Here is a 22,042-nt window from a genome sequence, read left to right as displayed (position 1 = left end):
TGTTTAGTGAAAAATTTAAAGCAAAACTGTTAACAAAAAAAAAATCGAGAAAAAAAATATTACACATGCAAGATAAATGGCAAAAAATGAAAAGAATGTTTCTTCTACAAGCTTTTTCTACTTAAACTTCAGTTAATTTCTACACTTAAAACTTGTGTTATTTCTCTATAGCAAACTTATATAAGCTTCACTTAATACATTCAGTATGCTCTATACGTATGGCACATTTACATATATGGTCAACACGCTTAACATGATACAATACAGTGGAAAACTATTTGCCCTCCATGCCTTACCAACTGCAAGGCAGATCACTAATCTGTAGTCAGAGGGACAAGAAATAATTGGAATAATTCCATTTCAGTTTAGCTTGTTGGGGATATAACAGAATCTCCCATAGACTATGAATTAATATATAGGCAAACATTTTAACATAACTAAGAAAATACTACCATCAATTTAACATAACCCTAATAACTAACAAATGGCTCTTACACATAGTGTAATTAAAACAGCACTTTTTTATTTATGAAATGTCACACAAGTTAAAGTATATCACATCTCAACCTGCAAGATTCTAAGAAATTGACTCATTCCTTTATCTTCTCTCACTTAGATTACTGCAGGGCTTTGTTTGCTGAAGTATCCAAATGTGTATTAGAGAGGCTACGACTTGCACAGAAGGACTGATACACACCAGAAAAAGGGAACATATAACTATTTTTTTTCATTATTTTCTTTTGTTTTTACTTTATGTTGTTTTGTAAAGCACTTTGAGCACGTGTGGGTGGCATGGTGGCGCAGTGGTAGCGCTGCTGCCTCGCAGTTAGGAGACCCGGGTTCGCTTCCCAGGTCCTCCCTGCATGGAGTTTGCATGTTCTCCCCGTGTCTGCGTGGGTTTCCTCCCACAGTCCAAAGACATGCAGGTTAGGTGCATTGGCGATCCTAAATTGTCCCTAGTGTGTGCTTGGTGTGTGTGTGTATGTATGTCCTGTGGTGAGCTGGCGCCCTGCCCGGGGATTTGTTCCTGCCTTGTGCCCTGTGTTGGCTGGGATTGGCTCCAGCAGACCCCCGTGACCCTGTGTTAGGATATAGCGGGTTGAAGGAGGATGACTGACTGTGAGCAGGTTGTAAAGCCAATAATTCCAAACCTTCAGTGTTGGATCTTGGATGGAAAAAAAAACACTGAGGCCTGAAATCCAGAGGTGCATTTGAATGTTAAAAAGGGTAATAGTTTTTGCTTTGCGCCATTATAAGTTAAATATTGATTCCTCTTTTAGACTGAATATGGTCTGTAAAGAAATTTCAAAATGATACCTTCAGATTTGGCCACTTTTGTTCTATTGCTGCTGTTAATGGATTCCTGTAATAAAGTCACCTTCCTCTTCCACACAGGTTTCATGGCTTGGTCTTTTAGCTCCAATACAATATCCACTTCAGTCCCAGCTTCCACTGATCTGTACTCCACTAGAGACGCCTGAAGTAAGAATGGTCCTTTCTTTATTTCATCCACAGGTTGAAAGGTTTTTGTGAACGAGTGTACATTAATCAGCCCTGTACAGCATAAGAGAAAAATGAAAATCCTTGCTTATTCAAATATTGAATTTCTTAGACACACACATTTTATCTACTCATATTAAATTGTGAGGCAAGGAGGCAGAAACTCCCAAGCCTCAGTTTAGGACCTCACATCAACAGCTGATTTATATAAAAGTAACACTTTAGAGTCATACATGTGTTGACTCCTTTAAATCTCATATACATTGTGGTACCCGGCGGGGGTTCATGCCCGGCCGGGATGCCCAGGAGGAGCGGAGGAGGGCTTGTGCCTCCTCCAGGACACGAGGGGGCGTCCTCCCTGGTTGCCTTGGGGACCACGGGTACAGAGCTTGGAAGCTCAACCCTGTAGGGGCCCGTGGTCACCACCAGGGGGCGCCCCGATGCCTTGAGAGCCCTGGACCTCAGTACTTCCGCCATACCCAGAAGTGCTGGGGGGAAGAGGATTGGGGACACCCGGTAGACTTCCGGGTACACCGCTAGAGCTTCCGCCACACAGGGGTGTGGCCATAGAAGCCTCAGGATGCACCTGGAGTCCTTCCGGGGTGTATAAAAGGGGCTGCCTCCCTCCAGTCAGGGGCAAGAGTCGGGTGGAAGAGGACGAAGCTTGGTGGAGAAGAGTGGAGGGGGACCAGAGACTGTGAAAGGCATTGTGAGTGTGGCCAAAGACTTAAGGGCTGATTGGTACTGAGGCACTAGGATTGTGCACTGTAAATATGATTAATAAACGTGTGTGTGGTGAAACCATCGTTTCTGCCTTTCTGTGTCCGGGCTGTTCCCCACAACATATATACCTAAACATCTAGATGATATGTACTGATTACTAATTAATCAAATCCTGTTCCAATTGTGTGTATTACAGTATAACCATGGAATAGAGGTTGTGCCCGGCCAGCACACCCCTCGATACTTGGTCCGGGGGAACAACCATGGGGGGTATACTACCATATTTACTCATGTACCACACGCCCTTGTGTAAGACACGCATCCTAATTTTTACAAAGAAAATCTCAAAAAAATGTTTTGCCCAGTGTACGATGCACGTTGTGATTGTATAGGAAGCGTTTAGGGCACGTTTTCTGCGAAATGCCCTTCTGTTTTTGTTGCATGACAAAAGAGCGCGAGTGGGTGAGAGAGAGCAAGTGAGAGAGAGAGAGAGAGCAAGCGAGAGAGAGAGAGAGACAGAGCGCACGAGCGAGCGAGAGAGAGAGAGACAGAGCGCACGAGCGAGCTAGAGAGAGAGCGCGAGCAAGAGAGAGACAGAGCACACAAGCAAGTGAGAGAGAGAGAGAGAGAGAGAGAGAGAGAGAGAGAGAGAGAGCAAGCGAGAGAGAGACAGAGCGCACGAGCGAGCGAGAGAGACAGAGCGCACGAGCGAGAGAGAGAGAGAGAGCGAGCAAGAGAGAGAGAGAGAGACAGAGGGCACAAGCAAGCGAGAGAGAGAGAGAGAGAGAGAGCAAGCGAGAGACAGAGCGCACGAGCGAGCGAGAGAGACAGAGCGCACGAGCGAGAGAGAGAGAGAGAGCGAGCAAGAGAGAGAGAGAGAGAGACAGAGCGCACGAGCGAGAGAGAGAGAGCGAGCAAGAGAGAGAGAGACAGAGCGCACAAGCAAGCGAGAGCGCGAGCGAGAGAGAGAGAGACAGAGCGCACAAGCAAGCAAGAGAGAGAGCGAGCGAGAGAGAGAGAGACAGAGCGCACAAGCAAGAGAGAGAGAGAGAGAGAGAGAGAGAGCGAGCGAGAGAGCCCAAGCAGAAGAAGTAAACATTACAGAAAAAAATTTCCTCATGTATGACGCGCACCTGATTTTCTAATGCTAATTTTCGGGAAAAAATGTGTGCGTGATACATGCGTAAATACGGTACTTCCCCCAGAACACTTCCCACCCTGGGCTGCATCAGGGCCACAGATATGGGACACTGGAGCTCAGCCTTGTTGGGTTCCGTGGCCACCGCCAGGGGGAGCTGCACGGCTTCCTAAGACCGTCTGGACGGCAATGCAGCCACACCCGGAAGTGCAGCAGCCCGATGCAGGTTATCAAGCACCTGCAGCACTTCCGGGTGGGCTATAAAAGGAGTCATTATCCAACCCGCCATATCCTAACACAGGGTTAAGGGGGTCTGTTGGAGCCAATCCCAGCCAACACAGGGCGCAAGGCAGGAACAAATCCCCAGGCAGGGCGCTAGCCCACCGCCAGGCACGCACGCACGCACGGGCACACACACACACACACACACACACACACACACACACACCAAGCACACACTAGGGACAATTTAGGATCGCCAATGCACCAAACCTGCATGTCTTTGGACTGTGGGAGGAAACCGATGCAGAAACGGGAAGAACATGCAAACTCCACGCAGGGAGGACCCAGGAAGAGAACCCAGATCTCCTAACTGCGAGGCAGCAATGCTACCAATGCATCACCGTGCTGTCCCTGTATGAAAATGTGCTATATAAATAAATGGTGTTGTTGTTGTTGAATCCACTGTATTCATTTTGGCTAAGGCGAGAATGTGGGTGTTTCGAACTGTTTTACCTTTATTTATAGTTCTGTTCCCTCTTCTATTTCCTGTTGTTACTCTGTATTTGGTTTATTAAAAAAACGATTGCAAAAAAAAAATAAAAACAAAAAGCCATGATACACAGGCACCTACCCATGGGGCTTAACTGGAATCTATCCGAGCTTAAGATCATCACTAGCAAACGTGTGAAGAGTATTTCTGGATAACACAATGGAATGTCTCTGCCAGTAGAGTCAGGGTAGTCCCAGCCATAGCCACAGGCCTCACAGAAACGCCGCAGGCTTTGGGATTTTAGCCTGCAAAGAAAAAAGAAAAAAATAATAAATAAATAACTTAAATATACCATTGGTGAGCTTTAGATGTATGACAGACAAGCAGTGTCAATTAAGAGCAAAAGTATTAATATTTTTCCAGAAGCACACAAAGCAATGGTTTCCACACATAAATCAACATGAAACATCTGTTGCTATGTGCTGTGCCTGCTGTTGGCGCATGTTTGGCATCTCTGGCAGCAGTGGCTGCACCTCGATTGGTCAACAGGAATGCACGGTGAGCTGACTGCCTGGCTGTCTTTGCACAGCAGGTGGGCGGCGGTGGCGGTCGCAGTGTGACGCAATCTGGTTTGTACCTCTTGTCATCGTAAGTAGTGGTCCTACCATCAGCTACACGAAAGTGTTCAGGTACCACAATCAGCTGGGGGCCGATCAGATATGACGCTGATACCTCACTTTCGTTATCAATATCTACAGTATCTCCAGATCACTTGCATTAAACTAGGAGTCCGACAAGTAAGTACGAATTTACGTAAAACGTCCATGGAGGATTTTTGCTTTGTACATTCGCTTTGGTCTCTCGCCAGATGTCGATGTCGTTTTAGAGGTTGTCTGCTCTTCGCTACTCGTGCACGCTTAGGGAATCGAGGTTAAAGCAGCAAAGCTATGTAACTTTCCTTCTAGCAAAGAGAGTTGAACTAAAATGTAAGGGCGAGTTTTGTCGCAGTTTACAGCTGATTACTGTCCTCAACCCCTGAATTTTGACAAAAGTCGACATCCGCCCTGAAAGAGTTAATATATTTAAGATCAGAGTCAGTCATAAAATTAGGAAAAAGTGCGTGTAGGAAGAATAAGAGATGCTGGGGAAATTGAAGAGTGTGGTGTCACAGTTCTGCAAAAATAAGTAGAAAACACTCCTCAATAACAGCATATTATTTACCGTCAACTCAACTTAGTCTTCACGATCAAATTTCTTTCTTTCACAAATTTTCACCGATACGAGGAGGGACCAAAAAATTCCTGGAAACAGTTAATAGTGCGGGAGTAGGATGTAGTTCTTGACTTTGCCGCTAGGTATCGCAAGACTGCAGTCCGGTTAATCAGTCCACTCAGTGACATCGTGCTGAGCTGATCAAGTGAGGATTTCTGCCATTTATTCTACAATCAATCAGGTGGCTTTGGCCACGAGACAACGATGATCGTGTTTTTCGAATTGATCGACTTGCTCATAAAGAGTTTGCTACCTGTGAACAGACTTTTAGTCAGTGACATGGCAGTGAACTACTGAGCCATCTACGGGGGAAAAAGGACAGAATGATATCATAGCGCTTCTCAAACGTGTGGAGCCCAGCATTGGTCTACGTGTGTGTCTGTCTGTCTGTCTCCACCACTCATTACAACATGCAAATTAATTATTAGGCTTCAATAATCTTGCAGAACAGCCTTTTGTTTGGTATCTTTTGCTGTTTACCTGAAAAACCCCAACAGAGCTTTAAAATGCACAGAATAGAGCAATTGGGGGATAGATAGATAGATAGATAGATAGATAGATAGATAGATAGATAGATAGATAGATAGATAGATAGATAGATAGATAGATAGATAGATAGATAGATAGAGGCGGCACGGTGGCGCAGTGGGTAGCGCTGCTGCCTCGCAGTTGGGAGATCTGGGGACCTGGGTTCGCTTCCCGGGTCCTCCCTGCGTGGAGTTTGCATGTTCTCCCCGTGTCTGCGTGGGTTTCCTCCGGGCGCTCCGGTTTCCTCCCACAGTCCAAAGACATGCAGGTTAGGTGGATTGGCGATTCTAAATTGGCCCTAGTGTGTGCTTGGTGTTTGTGTGTGTCCTGCGGTGGGTTGGCACCCTGCCCAGGATTGGTTCCCTGCCTTGTGCCCTGTGTTGGCTGGGATTGGCTCCAGCAGACCCCCGTGACCCTGTGTTCGTATTCAGCGGGTTGGAAAATGGATAGATAGATAGATAGATAGATAGATAGATAGATAGATAGATAGATAGATAGATAGATAGATAGATAGATAGATAGATAGATAGATAGATAGATAGATAGATACTTTATTAATCCCAATGGGAAATTCACATTTAGGAAGAATTTAGGAAGAAGCCCTGAGTGTGCAGCCTTTTGCCGTTCTTTGCTACACACTTTTTTAAACCTTCAGATGTGTACTCTCGTTTGAGAATCACGTCTGGCACTCAGAGACTAACAGGAGGTCACCTCCCTCCAACGTTTGAAAGTAGCAGTCCACTGGCTTGTTTGCTGCCTTGTACCCAGCGATGCCAGGATTGGCTCAAGCTCAATGCACCTCAAATTTGCTAAGTGACTAAGCAAAAGATGAAAGTCTTTTCATGTGTAAATGAAGCACACAGTTTTTCTTTCTTAGTCATGATGTATTTTTCCACGCATTCACATTTTTAATGACCTATTCAAATCTGTATGCAGCATTTTAGTTCTTCCTGATTTTTCCTTCAAAATGTTTTTTTTTTTTGTCTTCTGTGGTCACGTTTTGTCTATTTTTAATATCATGCCACTCAGTGTGACTACACTTCGGTTTGGTAATTTCATCTCCTGTGCCTATAGCATGTACTGCGGCAGGCTCATGCACAAAGGCACTAGTGTTATGCTAACCAGTGTCTATGAGATAATGGAAATGAATACAGAATGAAGAAAATGGCACATAATAATTCAAGTGACAAAGTAATTTACACAGAAAGCGGAGAATACAGGAAATAATGGAGACGAGTTGGAAAACAAAACAGAACAGACAGGATGTCATTCAACTTGTCATGTAAAAATCATAAATCATAAGGCACACTCAATCTCCTCAAAACGTAGAGTAGGCAGACACCGACTACACAGGCCAAAGACAAAAACAGTCGGCTTTTCTGTTACTTTATCTTTCATTGCCTTTGGCACAACCTGTATTGTCAATGACAAGGAATTCTGGGAATTATGTTAAAATTTAAAAATAACAGTCTGAATGTTAATAACATGACACAGTTTACAAAAGGAATAACCTGTAAAAAGATTATGCTCTACTTTACACCAAAATACTTAAGGTAAGGGACACAATACTGGTAACTCCAGGTTTTATGCAAAAAAAAAAAATATGTCTTCATCATCGTGTTCAATTACTGTAATTATTAATTAGCAGCTACACAACTTGTAACATTCTTCCTGTCACTGCATTGTTTCTCTCGATTCTATTTATCCAGAATTTAAACCAATTAATGCCTCATTAGATTTTATGTATGAGCTGTGAGGACTGCCATGGATGGGAGGTTTTGCCTTCATCTCCTCCTCTGTTGTTAACTGGCCATATCACAACTACTGTATAATGCAAATGGACACTACACTGAACGATTTACTTGTGTTAATCACTAAAATTGCTCTGTTTAACAAAATGGTTAATGTCATTTGTGTATTCATGTATCTTCACTGGTGCTTTGTAATCTACTGTTAATACAATATTGATGTAAATGCCTTAGTGATCAAAGCTGGAGAACAATTTATGAAAATGTGTTTTTTTTTTCAAATATTGGTGGCTGTCACTGCTCAAAAGTTAATGTCAAAGTATCTGTAGGAATGGTTACTGTTCAACTAAAATGTTTTAAAAAATAACTAAGGCCAAATGTATTATTTAATGAGTTTCTATAAAAAGCCAGATGTCCCATAGATAGATACATATGAAAGACACTAAATGATAGATAGATAGATAGATAGATAGATAGATAGATAGATAGATAGATAGATAGATAGATAGATAGATAGATAGATAGATAGATAGATAGATAGATAGATAGATAGATAGATAGATAAAGGCACTATAAAATGGATAGATACAATCATGGCCGAAATTATCGGCACCCCTGGAATTTTCCCAGAAAATGCACCATTTCTCCCAGAAAATTGTTGCAATTACAAATGTTTTGGTATCCATGTGTTTATTTCCTTTATGTGCATTGGAACAACACAAAAAAACAGAAAAAAAGCCAAATCTGACATCATTTCACACAAAACTCAAAAACCGGGCTGGATAAAAAAATTATTGGTAGCCTCTACTTAATATTCGATTGCACGCCCTTTGGAAAAAATAACTGAAATCAAGCGCTTCCTATAACCATCAACAAGCTTGTTACACCTCTCAACTGGAATTTCTGACCACTCTTCTTTTGCAAACTGCTCAAGGTTTCTCAGATTTGAAGGGCACCTTCTCCCAACAGCAATTTTGAGATCTCTCCATAAGTGTTCAATCGGATTTAGGTCCGGACTCATTGCTGGCCACTTCAGAACTCTCCAGCGCTTTGTCTTCAACCATTTCTGAGTGCTTTTAGAGGTATGTTTGGGGTCATAGTCCTGCTGGAACACCCATGACCTCTGACGCAGACCCAGCTTTCTAACACTGGGCCCTACATTGCGCCCCAATATCTTTTGGTAGACTTCAGATTTCATGATGCCTTGCACACAGTCAAGTCATCCAGTGCCAGAGGCAGCAAAACATCCCCAAAGCATCTTAGAACCTCCACCATGTTTGACTGTAGGTACTGTGTTCTTTTCTTCGTAGGCCTCATTCCGTTTTCTGTAAACAGTAGAATGATGAGCTTTACCAAAAAGCTCTACCTTGGTCTCATCTGTCCACAAGACGTTCACCCAGAAGTATTTTGGCTTCCTCAAGTACATTTTGCCAAACTCCAGTCTGGCTTTTTTATGTTTCTGTGTCAGCAGTGGGGTCCTCCTGGCTCTCCTGCCATAGCGTTTCATTTCGTTCAGAAGTCGACGGATAGTTCGAGCTGACACTGTTGCACCCTGAGTCTGCAGAACAGCTTGAATATGTTTTGAAGTTGATTGGGGCTGCTTATCCACCATTCGGACTATCCTTCGTTGCAGTCTTTTATCAATTTTTCTCTTCCGTCCACGTCCAGGGAGATTAGCTACAGTGCCATGTGTTGTGATCTTCTTGATTATGTTGCGCACAGTGGACAAAGGAACATGAAGATCTCTGGAGATGGACTTGTAGCCTTGAGATTGTTGATATTTTTCCACAATTTTTGTTCTCAAGTCCTCAGACAATTCTCTGCTCTTCTTTCTGTTCTCCATGCTTAGTGTGGCACACTCAGACACACAACAGAAAGGTTGCGTCAAGTGTTCTCCATTTTAACTGGCTTCAGGTGTGACTGCTATATTGCCAGTACCTGTTTCTTGCCACAAGTGAGTTCAAACGAGCATCATATGCTTGAAATAAAATGATTTACCCACAATTTTGAAAGGGTGCCAATAATTTTGTCCGGCCCATTTTTGGAGTTCTGTGTGACATGATGTCAAATTTGGCTTGTTTTCTCTTTTTTTGTGTTGTTCCAATGCACATACAGGAAATAAACATGCATATACAAAAACATTTGTAATTGCAATAATTTTCTGGGAGAAATGGTGCATTTTCTGGGAAAATTCAAGGGGTGCCAATAATTTCAGCCATGACTTTAGATAGATAGATACAGTAATCCCTCGCTATATCGTGCTTCGACTTTCGCGGCTTCACTCTATCGCGGATTTTATATGTAAGCATATCTAAATATATAACGCGGATTTTACGCTGCTTCGCGGGGTGCTCCTGCTACTGCTTCAGGGGCCGTGTCCAAACGCCAACAGAAGATGCAAATGATTGCAGAAAAGATAAAAGTTTTGGATATGTTGAAGGAAGGGAACAGCTACACCGCTCCAGGATACCATTATGGTATCAATGAGTCCACGATTCTTTTTATTTAAAAAGGAGGAAAAGCATATAAGATATACAGCCGCAGTGTCCTTTAATCAGGGCGCAAAACAAGTTGCAAGTGGACGTGATAAGGCAGTAGTCTGGATGGAATCTGCTTTAGGGATTTGGATTGAAGAGTGATGGAAGAAGAACAATGGCGGTGCTAAACAGTCGCCTGAAGAGGCTCCTTTAGAAGAGCTGTAACGCTCTCCTTTGTTGTGCAGTAAAATTAAACTCATCGTTATCGGACAAGTTGTTGTGTCATTGTTGGTGAGTAACCATAATTAATTATCTACGTACAGTACTTATTACATGTAAATAGTTTAGTGTCACTGTACACACATTTTACTGTGTACAATTTTTCTTGTATTGTACGTATTTATTGCTGGTGGCCTGTCTGTCGTAATGGCTGTAACATATGTGATATCGGAGACGCTCGATATCTTTAAAATAATATTTAGGTTTTACTGTATATAAACTGTGTTTACATACATAATTTCAATGAATCTTACCTAATATCTAAGAGAATACAAAGGGTTTATGCTGTATAATTGTGCGGGAAATGTTTATAATAGTGTGGGAGAGTTTATAAGGGCTTAAAATATATAAAAATAACCACATGAACATATGGTTTCTACTTCGCGGATTTTCACCTTTCGCGGGGGGTTCTGGAACGCAACCCCCGCGATGGAGGAGGGATTACTGTAGATAGATAGATAGATAGATAGATAGATAGATAGATAGATAGATAGATAGATAGATAGATAGATAGATAGATAGATAGATATGACAGGCTCTATGTAATTGTTAATAAATGGGTAAAAAACACTATATAACAGAAATATTTGAAAGGCATAATACAAATTATAGATAAATGAAAACTACTCCAAACAACAGATAGATATGAAAAGCCCAACATAAAATTGACAGATCTGAAATGAAACATAGGCAACAGCTAGATATGAAAGGCAGTATAAAATAGAAAAATTGTTAAGAAGGCACTATATAATTGATACATGTATGTAGTGGTTTTCATGTATCTAATATATTGATACTAGACATTAAGCCCATTACAATAACGGGCGCTTGAACAGTAGTGCATAAACATTAGTAGGAACTGTCTATATTAAATGGCAAGGGACCTTGACCTCATTCTATTTCTTGTCTTAATTTTTTTTTTGTCAAAAATATTTTTGCAAGAAGCCTAAAGTAAAATAATAATAAAAATAAAATAGAAACGTATATGACAATACAGTAAGTAGAATTAATATTACATTTATCCTCTCCTCTGTGGCTGTTGATTGATGTGTTGTGTCTGTTTGAAGATCTCCTATCCTGCCTCTCTTTATTTTAGCTTGCTGTGGCGTCTCTCCAGCAAGTACTGTGCAGTTCCCCAGCAAGTATTTTAATCCGTCCTGGCGTGCAGTTGATTATTGTATGTGTGACTTCTCCCCAGCAATGGATTTTATGTGCGCAAAAATAAATCTACTTTTAAAAGTCATCCTATTGTGATATCATGAAAATTTGTATATTTAGGAAAACCCCTTCAACGACTGACACTTTACATTTTACCGGGCCAAGCTTCTTAATCGCAAATCTGACATCCTCAGAGTGAACACTTGCACAACAACAACACTAATCCCACCTCTTTGGGGAAGCTGGTCTCCGCGTCTCAGTACCCGATTGGATTTTTCGTGCCTTATGTTTTAGATGTTATCTCATTTACCGAAATCCGATTGGATCGGCCCCACGATATTTTATAGGTCCCGCCCTCTCTGTCATGTGTGAGGAGTCAGGCGGACTTTGAAGTATCTGCTAGAGGCCGGTGACTCTGCCACTCATTCCGCCCTTCCCTGTACTTCCGGCTTGTCTGTAATAACAGTGGGCAATCAGCAGAGTCTCCCCAGGAACTGATGTAATGTGTGGCGTGCAGCTGATAATCGTGGCTGTGGCGTCTCTCCAGCAAGTATTTTAATCTGTGCTGGCGTGCAGCTGATTATTGTATGTGTGGCGTCTCTCCAGCAACAGATTTTATGTGCGCGGCCGCGAGTACCCAATCAGCACTCTCCCCAGCAATGATGTCCTTTATTAAAGAGTGCCCCGCGCATGCGCACTTCACCAGAAGACACACACACACAAACACATGGACGCACACAGGGATTTTATTAAAGAGGAGGAAAAGTGCTATATAAAATAGCTCTAAATTGATAAAGTTTTATTTTTCTATCTATCTACCCAACAGTGTGATTGAGATCCAGATTTACTTAAAATGTACAGGATTAAACAACACTGGCACAGCCCTAAGGCTCCAGACACCTGAATGATTCATTTTATAACCTGCATAGTCCAGGTCTTGTCTGTGGGAGCTGAAGCCTATCCCTGGAGCATCAGGTGCAAGGCAGGAATCAAGCAGGGAAACAATAGGGCACACTTGCACACGGCCAATTGAGAATTGCCAGATGCCGTCAGTATGTTCTTATATGGTATATATGTGTATTTTTACATATCAATATAATGTACACTACTGCCAACTTTAAATATATATTGATATTTACATCCATCCATTTTCCAACCCGCTGAATCCGAACATAGGGTCACGGGGGTCTGCTGGAGCCAATCCCAGCCAACACAGGGCACAAGGCAGGAACCAATCCTGGGCAGGGTGCCAACCAACCGCAGGACACACACAAACACACCCACACACCAAGCACACACTAGGGCCAATTTAGAATCGCCAATCCACCTAACCTGCATGTCTTTGGACTGTGGGAGGAAACCGGAGCGCCCGGAGGAAACCCACGCAGACACAGGGAGAACATGCAAACTCCACGCAGGGAGGACCCGGGAAGCGAACCCGGGTCCCCAGGTCACCCAACTGCGAGGCAGCAGCGCTACCCACTGCGCCACCGTGCCGCCCTTGATATTTACAGAGTTGTGTATTTACTGTTTATTATTTTCTATTCCTCTTTCTAATGCAGTCTTGGGGTTGAACTATTTCACTATGTATAACTGTATGTGATAAAGAAAAACTGATTTAATGAGATTTCTCTGGAATGTGTGGGCAGCTAGTTATTATTAGGCCTCTGCCTTTATCCAAAGAGCCTTACAACATTTAAGGTGCTTACATTTGTTTCGTTTTTCTAATTGGAGTTCACGCAGGTGAAGTGACTTGCTCAGGGTCACGCTCTGTCAGGATTTGAACCCACAACCTTAGGGTTTCTAGTCCAAAGCCTTCACCAGTACACCACACTGCCTGCATTATTACTCAGTGTGTCGCTGTGTGGTCTGTGTATTCAGTAAGCTTTGCTCTCATATATAACCTGCTGATGAAGTATAATTTTTTCAAGTCCTATTTCCATTTACAGTTGTATGCTACATTGCTTTATTTTTGCATCAAACATTCTTATATTATACAATATTTGTTACCAATGATTATGCTGTTTTGTGTTGTCTGTTACATATTTGTCATTTATTCAATTTAACAACAAAAAAGGGCCTCGAGGTGTGACACCCTGTCGAGGGATTGTTCCTGCCCGATGCTTGCCGGTATAAACTTCAGCTAAGTGGATTAAGAAAATAAATGAAGTTTTTTTTTTTTTTAATTCATTCGACCATATATGTTATATAACATTATATTTACAAGCAACAATGTGGCAAAACAAGTGTTACCAATTATAGCTAATAAATCAATCTGAACATTGCGAGATGAGACACCAAACCTGCAGTTGAGCAAAGTGAAAGCAATCCCGACTCCGCCCCTCGCTTTAAACTCGTCTCCGCGTCGGCCGCGTGCCCCAAACTTCCCGGCGGCGACACGGCAGAGCAAGTAATGCCAACTCGGTAACTCCGCCTCGCTTTCAAACACCGTCAGATTTTTATATCGCCAGTGAGAGCGAAGCAAATTCGAAATACAAATCACCAGCACGAGAAGAAAATTAACAAGTGCCAAGTAAACAGTCGCCCGCGAGTCCAACATCGTTGGCTCTTTGCTTCAGGTGGCACTTGTATTCTGATTGGCTAGTTGGAAGTGACGTAAGTGGTCAAGCGGTCAGGAGGCGGGGTGGACGTATAAAGAGGCGTGGAGCGCAAGAAAGCCGCGCTCACTTTGTTAAGGAAAATAAGAAGGGAGACTAGGATCAATCTGTCCGTTAGGTGTAAGCAATTTTGGATAAATAATCAATTAAGAAAAAGTATGTAAGCTAAGTACTAGCAGTATTTATTCATCATTTTTACTGGATATCGTTATATTTGATCTACAGAATGGGTGATTGATGTATTTATTTACAGATTAAGACTGTGCTTCACTGCTGTCCAGTCTCTTCACTATGCAGCACAGTAACCTGCCACTAAAGAATAATAGACGCCAGCATTTAGTGGGTCAGTTGATGAAACCATAAGGTTGTCAAATGAGCTACAGTACTAGGGTGTTGTACCGTGTTAGCCATTATGGGTGTTGTGAGAAGTTAAGCAAAATGACACCTTTTATTGGCTAACTAGAAAGATTACAATATACAAGCTTTTGGGGCAACTCAGGCCCCTTCTTCGGACAAGATGTAATCTTGTAAAATGTAATTGATTACATCTTGCCTGAAAAAGGGATCTGCGTTGCCCCAAAAGCTTGTATATCGTAATCTTTCTAGTTAGCCAATAAAAGGTGTCATTTTGCTTAACTAATGAGCTACAGTGAATTTATTTCTTATTTTAATTTTTATATTACAGCTAAAGAATTTGTTTTTGTAATGGAGGCGGCTGTGGGGCATCTGTTGGGGAAGAAAGATTCACGGATCTTGACTTTGTGGACGATGCTGTGATCTTCGCGGAATCCACGGAGACTGAGTGAGGAGTCTGAGTGTCTGGGCTTGCGAGTGTCCTGGATAAAAACCAACATTAGGCCTTTAATGACCTGTTGGGCACGGCCATTAGCAGTGTGTCTGTCTGCGGAGAGAGTGTCGACCTCGTCGAGAGGTTTACATACCTTGGCAGTGACATTCATGTCTCTGGTGAATCTTCCTATGAAGTCAGTAGATGGATTAGGAGAGCATGCGGGGGTCATGAGGTCGCTGGAAAGGGGTGTGTGGCGCTCTCGATATCTCAGCAAAAGGATGAAGGTTCAAGTCTTTAGAGTCCTGGGGCTTCCTGTTTGCGAGACATGGACGCTATCCAGTGACCTGAGATGAAGACTGAACTCCTTTGGTACTGTGTCTCTCCAGAAAATCCTTAGGTACCGTTGGTTTGACTTTGTGTTGCTCATGGAGTCCCGAATGAGGCACATGACCTGCATTGTGAGGGAACGTCAGTTACGGCACTAGCAGCAAGCATAGAGTACATGGCAGAAATAGTCAGTGAACAGGGTGCCTGTTCATTGCGGGATGAACACACTCTCACACCCACCCACACACACACCACACACACAAGTGCCGGCCACTACATCTAACCTGCAAGTCTTTGGACTGTGAGAAGAAAGCCACACATACATGGATACACTCAGTGTACTGATAAGCTGATCAGGTGAGTAGGATCTGTGGTTGGTATAGAAATTGTGTCTCTGGTGACAGCTGCAGAGTGGAGGACAGTGGGCAAGCTGCTATCTATTATGAACAATGAACATCACCCACCATCAAGTATCTCGGGGTCTTGTTCACGAGTGAGGGAAGAATGGAGCGTGAGATTGACAGGCAGATCGGTGCAGCATCTGTAGTGATGCGGGCTCTGCATCGGTCTGTCGTGGTGAAAAAGCAGCTGAGCCGTAAGGCAAATCTCTCAATTTGCCAGTCGATCTATGTTCCTACCCTCACCTATGGTCATGAGCTATTTAGTGACCGAAAGAACGAGATCGCAAATACAAGCTGCTGAAATGAGTTTCCTCCGCAGGGTCTCTGGGCTCTCCCTTAAAGATAGGGTGAGAAGCTCAGTCAGATGAGGTGGCTCGGGCATCTGACCAGGATGCCTCCTGGACGCCTCCCTGGTGAGGTGTTCCGGGCACGTCCAACCAGGAGGAGGCCCAGGACATGCTGGAGGGACTATGTCTCCCGGCTGGCCTGGGAACGCCTCGGGATTCTCCCGGAAGAGCTAGAAGAAGTGGCCGGGGAGAGGGAAGTCTGGGCATCTCTGCTCAAGCTGCTGCCCCCGCGACCCGACCTCGGATAAGCGGAAGAGGATGGATGGATGGACATCACCCACTATACACCACCATTATTAAGCAGCGGAGTTTTATTAGTGGTAGTCTGCTATCACAGAACTGTAATATGGACAGATACAAGAGATCTTTTGTCCCCAGAGCAATTAAACTCTTTAACTCTTCCCAGCAGGGGCTTTGGTTTAGCTCTGGGCTTGATGCTCCTTCTCTTATGCTCCTTATTAGCTGTATTAGCTACGCAGATGTACATACAGATGTAGTGAGACATCTGATGTCTCACTTCTTGGTCACTACTGTATAACCCATCCATCCATCCATTTTCCAACCCACTGCATCCGAACACAGGGTCACGGGGGTCTGATGGAGCTAATCCCAGCCAACACAGGGCGCAAGACAGGAAACAAACCCCGGGCAGGGCGCCAGCCCACCGCAAACTACTGTATAACATTTTTTTATAATGTGTCACTTTAAACATGTTAACCTGTCAGCTTAAGCGATGTCACTTTATTTTTTTTATTTAACTTTACTTTAATATTAATGTCACTGGGCAGTACGGTGGCGCAGTGGGTAGCGCTGCTGCCTCGCAGTTAGGAGACCCGGGTTTGCTTCCCGGGTCCTCCCTGCATGGAGTTTGCATGTTCTCCCCGTGTCTGCGTGGGTTCCCTCCCACAGTCCAAAGACATGCAGGTTAGGTGCATTGGCGATTCTAAATTGTCCTTGATGTGTGTGTGCCCTGCAGTGGCACCCGGGGTTTGTTTCCTGCCTTGCGCCCTGTGTTGGTTGGGATTGGCTCCAGCAGACCCCCCATGACCCTGCAGTTAGGATATAGCGGGTTGGATAATGGATGGATAAATGGGGGCACCAGGTAGAAAAAGTGTTGTGTGGCTGAAATGTCTGCAAATCCCATTAAATGAAAGTCTGCAATGTGCACTTTAATCACAATGTCAGAATTTTTGATTTGCAATTTTAAACTGTGGAGCACAGGGGGAGATCATGGAAAATATGTGGCTCCCTCTCTCCTACATTTATGTATGTAGCTGGTGAACTTCCCCCAGATCAGCTTTCTTTATGTGCGTATTTAATTTAAACGATTCCTTCCCTTGTTGTTGTGGGATGTTAGTTAGTGTTACACCCCAGGAACACACACATCTGCTTCTTCTGTGAAGGTGCCAGACGCGGTGTGAACACTGAAGGGGTAGGACGTGGTTTTCAAGCTCTCTCTCTCTCTCTCTTAAACACTTTAATTGAAATCTGTTTTGTTTTTATTCTTTTTATATTGAAAAGGTGGCATTTAATATAGAAAGTGTTGTGTTTTCAAGTCTGTCTAGTTACGTTATAAAGGATTACTTGGAAGGTCAGCATGTATGACTGTGCCTCCACAGCGTCTTGACTTCTGTGATGCATCGTAATGGCACGGCCTCAACTTTCTCTATGATGTTCCATTTTACTGTTTTACATGTGCATTTTCAATATGAGATATTTACCGTATGTACTCGCATGTAAGTCGTGTCTTGAAACCCGAAAAATCAATCATAAAATCAGACCCCGACTTATACACCCGTTCAAAAATATGACACTTAATTTTTTTTTTTTTACATCTTGTTGCTGTTATACTATGTGTTTTTATTAAGTTTAATGTCACTGATCTCTGTGCCCACTGTTATGGACTCATTCATACAGGCAGACCAAATATGGTACACAGGGCACAGCATCTTCATTTAAAATTGCAGAGCCAAGCACAGGACTAGATAGCCACAGACAACTGGACAATTGAATAGTTAGCCTAAAGACAGACTAGTATATTTCTGTCTTCTGTCAGCACAAAAAAAACCTTTCCCTGTTGGGAGGATAAGAACTGTATGTAGGCATTGTGCTATTCCTGTATTTTTTGAAGGTGGGGCTGGAATCCTTCCTTTCCTTGTTAGGAACCAGAGAGACGCAACCTGCACATGGAACAACTAAATATAAGGATGGACACCTACGGCCAACACTTTGAAACTTCCGGACGGAAGAGTATGTCTTCCGTCCGAGACCGAGCAGAAGATGATGTCTTCTGTACGGCTAAAATCCTTTCAACGTGGCAACGAAAGATGACGGACTGCACAGATCAAGGGTCCCACGGCTTGATATGTCTGTCATAAGCTTCCCGTTTGTAATGCCGCATGAAACCGTCAATAAAGAGCTAGAATTATCCTAACTTGTCGTGTAAACTTGTAACCGTCATTTTGCATGCTGGGTGGGATAATACTTTTTTATTTAAATTCAGGTTATTAAAACGCCGCAATTGAAAAGAACACATTTCCAGAGAGCTAATGCCTCTTACGGAAACAGTTGCCTCCTCCAATTTCACTCGTCAGTTTCTCAGACACATCGTATTTTGTTGCAGCAGCGCAGTTACGAATTTCTTTCATTACTTCAACGACTTTTAATTTTAAAACCAGCTTCATATTTTCTTCTAGATAAAGGATGCTCTTGCGATAAAGGAGTGTGAGGGTGTGAGATACAAAAAACGCAAATCAGTTCAAACGTTGCTTCAGAATAGTTCGGGTATTACTGTGTGGTCACGTAGGCACAACAGAAAGAGAGAGAAGGAGGTTAGGAGCACACGCTGATACAGCGCATTGCCGCACTTGCATAGAAAATAAAGGCCATGTGCTCCGTGGTGACTCTCTCAGGTGGGCCTTAGCATATCGTAATCTCTTGTACCAATAGCGTGAGTGTTCCGCATGCGACTTATACGACCGACATTATAAAACACCAAAAATTATCTGGTAAAATCAAGCCCCAATTTATCCGTGCAATTACTTAAACACAAGTATATACGGTAATTTAGATTTTTATTTCTGAATTAGAGAGGAGGTACAGAGCAGACTTTTTACTTTTTACTTCTTGTATACGAAGTATAGGGAAAGTAGTGGAATCATCCAAAAATTCGATATCGAGATTTTGATGTGTTTCCACGTCTTAGACCTCCCTGACTTTCTCGCATATGAAGTATTGAGAAAGTATTGGAATCCTCCAAAAATTCCATTTTGAGATTTTGATGAATCTCGACGTTTTAGACCTCCCCAAACCCGAAAATATCATTTTTGGAATTTATGTCTGTCTGTTTGTGAATGTGTGTGTAAACACAATAACTTGAGCACCCTTTCTCTTGGGTTAGCCAAATTTTGGATAAAAGTATTAGGTACAAAACGTACATTTCTATCAACCTTTGAGCTATTTCTGCTAACTGGAAGAGGTACTTTACCTTTTATTCATGCAGCTGCAGGGTCCGATTTATTCAACTTTCCTTTTATAAAATTGTTCAATATATTATTCAATTGATTTAATTTGTTGTTGAGGGTTCTTTAATGTACATAATATATAAATATAATCATTGTCTTGTGGTTTACTCCTCAAATATCCATCCCCATATCGGAGTATACGAGAAAGTTTTTTTTTTTTTTTCTTTGAAGACTGTGTACCTTCATTGTGGTGTGGCCACTAGGGGGCAGCCCCTCGCCCCAAACACAATTCAAACAAACACAGATTCAAGGTGAAATAAAAAGTTATTTATTTTACAATATCACCTTCAGAAGGTTAAAGTCAGTCCAGCACAGTATAATACTCAAAATAGCACCTCCGTCTCCTTCTACTCCTTTTCAGTGAACGTTGTCCACTACATGTCTCGCTGAGGCAGAGGAGGGTGACGTCTTTTATGTCGGACCCTGGGGTACTTCCGTTGCCACAGCATTGAATACTGGAAGCACTTCTGGGCCAGGCGGAAAAAGGTGGTGGTAAGTTTCTTCTGCAGCTCCCCCTGGCAGCACCCACATACCCCAGCAGGGCCACCAATCAGTATTACAGCTATGTGGGCATACAAATAGGAGTTCCATTAGAAGGATGCTGCCACCCTGTGTATAGGGGGAATATATGGACCCAGTAAGCAGTCTCCCTCTGTTCTTGAATTATAACCTTCCAGCTGGGATGTTTGACCATCCACACCCTTTCATTGTGGAATCCCACCCAAGCAAGGAATCACCATCCATCTCCATTGGGGTGCCAGTCCATCCATTATGGCATTCACATGGGTAATGACATCCTTTACATGCCCTATAACTCCAGTATTACAGTATATCGGGTTGCCTTGTGTCTTCTGGGGACATATCAGTTAGAGTCCCATTGTATTATGTCGATGTAAAAATAGACTTGAAGTTGAGCTTGTTGTTCTTGCGTTTACGATTAGATTGTATTCTAAAATAAATCCCTGCATCCAGAAATCTTGTTTCATGCATACAGGGTGGTCCAGATCTAATTATGCAGATCCAGATCGTCTGGATGACTTTGATTTATGTGGGGACGATTCCAGTTCAGTGCAAAGACGATTCTTCATGTCGTCAGTTCGCACACTTCTCGATTGGTCAGGGATTTTTCGGGTGATTTTCTATGTAATAAACTTAATAAGTTATAGCGTAATGAAAATTGCATAATTAGATCTGGACCACCCTATACAGACAAAAACTGGAAGTCTGCATGAGCAGAATAATTCAGTCAAAACATGTACTGTGGGGTGGATGTCAACATGATGCAATGCCTTTGCTTTAGTTTAGGTTGTTAGGTAACCATGGAAACAAGATGTCAGAGAGACTCCTGAATGGCGGAGTTAATTTTTGCTTGCTAGCAGATACAAGTAGTAATAGCAAATAAATCTTGTGTGTTGTACCAGGGAGCCAGGAACTGCGAAATTGTCCCGCAGTGGATGCACTTCACGTCGCGGTGCATTTACAAAAAGTAATACATTGTCAAATAAAATCCTTAAAGATTTGACAGCTTTTTCTAGGAGCGTGTGTCACTCTCGGTGATAAAAACAGGTACGCCATAGCTTGAATATGGAAATCCATTGAATAGAGCGTCCCATTTTAATCATGGAGTGCCAGTATTCTGTTTCCAGTTGACATTTGTATAGAGTTTTCCGCCCCGTATTCGTTTGGGGTTTTTCTCCTGGTGCTGTGGATTTCCCTCTACAATTGATAGAAAGGCGTATTTATTATTTTATTTATGTACTGGGGGCTTCGCTCGCCAAACCCTCCGGCCTGCGAAATGCACCAGCCACTTTGTGTCTCTGCCGTTCGCGTATGAGGATTTCACTTTCACCAACAACAAATCCTTTAATTCTCGCGGATACGCCTCTTTGTTGGGAAGAAACACGACTTTTCCCTGATGGCAACACGAATTAGATGATCTACAAGTCTCCAACTTAAAGTTTAAATCCAAACAATATATTCGATCTCTGTTCACTGTCCCGTTATTTTACTGAGTGTTGTGATGCGAGATTTTGCATATAACTTGATAAATATTTGTAATTTAGGCAAAGCAATGTAATTTAGTGTTACTTTGGTGAGAGGCATTCATGTTTGCCCCCCATTTACGACTGAGTCTCTTTGAATTTTACGACAGAGTTGGGGGAAGGGGGTGCTTGACACGGGTGTTTCTCTGCTAGAGTCTTTCAAAGGAAGCCAGGTTCCCTAACTGGCAAACTTTAGCTCAACAAGTGGTTTTGGGGAATGGCAGGTGTTAAGATGTTCTATTCCCCCATTGGTCTGAAATATGACTGTTTGGAATTGGCTTGGATCAGAAGCTTTTAAGTACCATGACAGACTATTGGCTCCAGGGGTTGGACAGAGAATCTATAAATCTGCTTGCTCAACCACATTCTCTCTCTCTTACTAACCAACACATGATGAAGAAGTATCTCTCTTACTAACATCTGATGAAGACCATCACACCATGTGCTGAAAGGACAAC

At 42.8% G+C, this 22,042-nt stretch overlaps 1 protein-coding gene across 1 annotated transcript in view; it reads right to left on the bottom strand.

Moving 5' to 3' along the window:
* Positions 1-14,127, bottom strand: part of si:ch211-12e13.1 (uncharacterized) — a 32,704-nt gene extending 18,577 nt beyond the window's left edge. The window contains exons 1-3 of the mRNA XM_028805984.2: positions 13,839-14,127; positions 4,215-4,378; positions 1,318-1,554 (exon numbers count right to left, since the gene is read on the bottom strand). Of these exons, the coding sequence (XP_028661817.2) occupies positions 1,318-1,554; positions 4,215-4,378; positions 13,839-14,095 (658 nt within the window). The 5' untranslated portion in view covers positions 14,096-14,127. The remainder of the gene's footprint in view (positions 1-1,317; positions 1,555-4,214; positions 4,379-13,838) is intronic.
* Between the last annotated feature and the right edge of the window lie 7,915 nt (positions 14,128-22,042).

The sequence above is a fragment of the Erpetoichthys calabaricus genome, chromosome 7, assembly GCF_900747795.2.
Source record: "Erpetoichthys calabaricus chromosome 7, fErpCal1.3, whole genome shotgun sequence".
Classification (NCBI taxonomy): domain Eukaryota; kingdom Metazoa; phylum Chordata; class Cladistia; order Polypteriformes; family Polypteridae; genus Erpetoichthys; species Erpetoichthys calabaricus.
The sequence above is the reverse complement of the archived record's forward strand: the minus strand, read 5'-3'. Positions and strand labels throughout refer to the sequence as shown.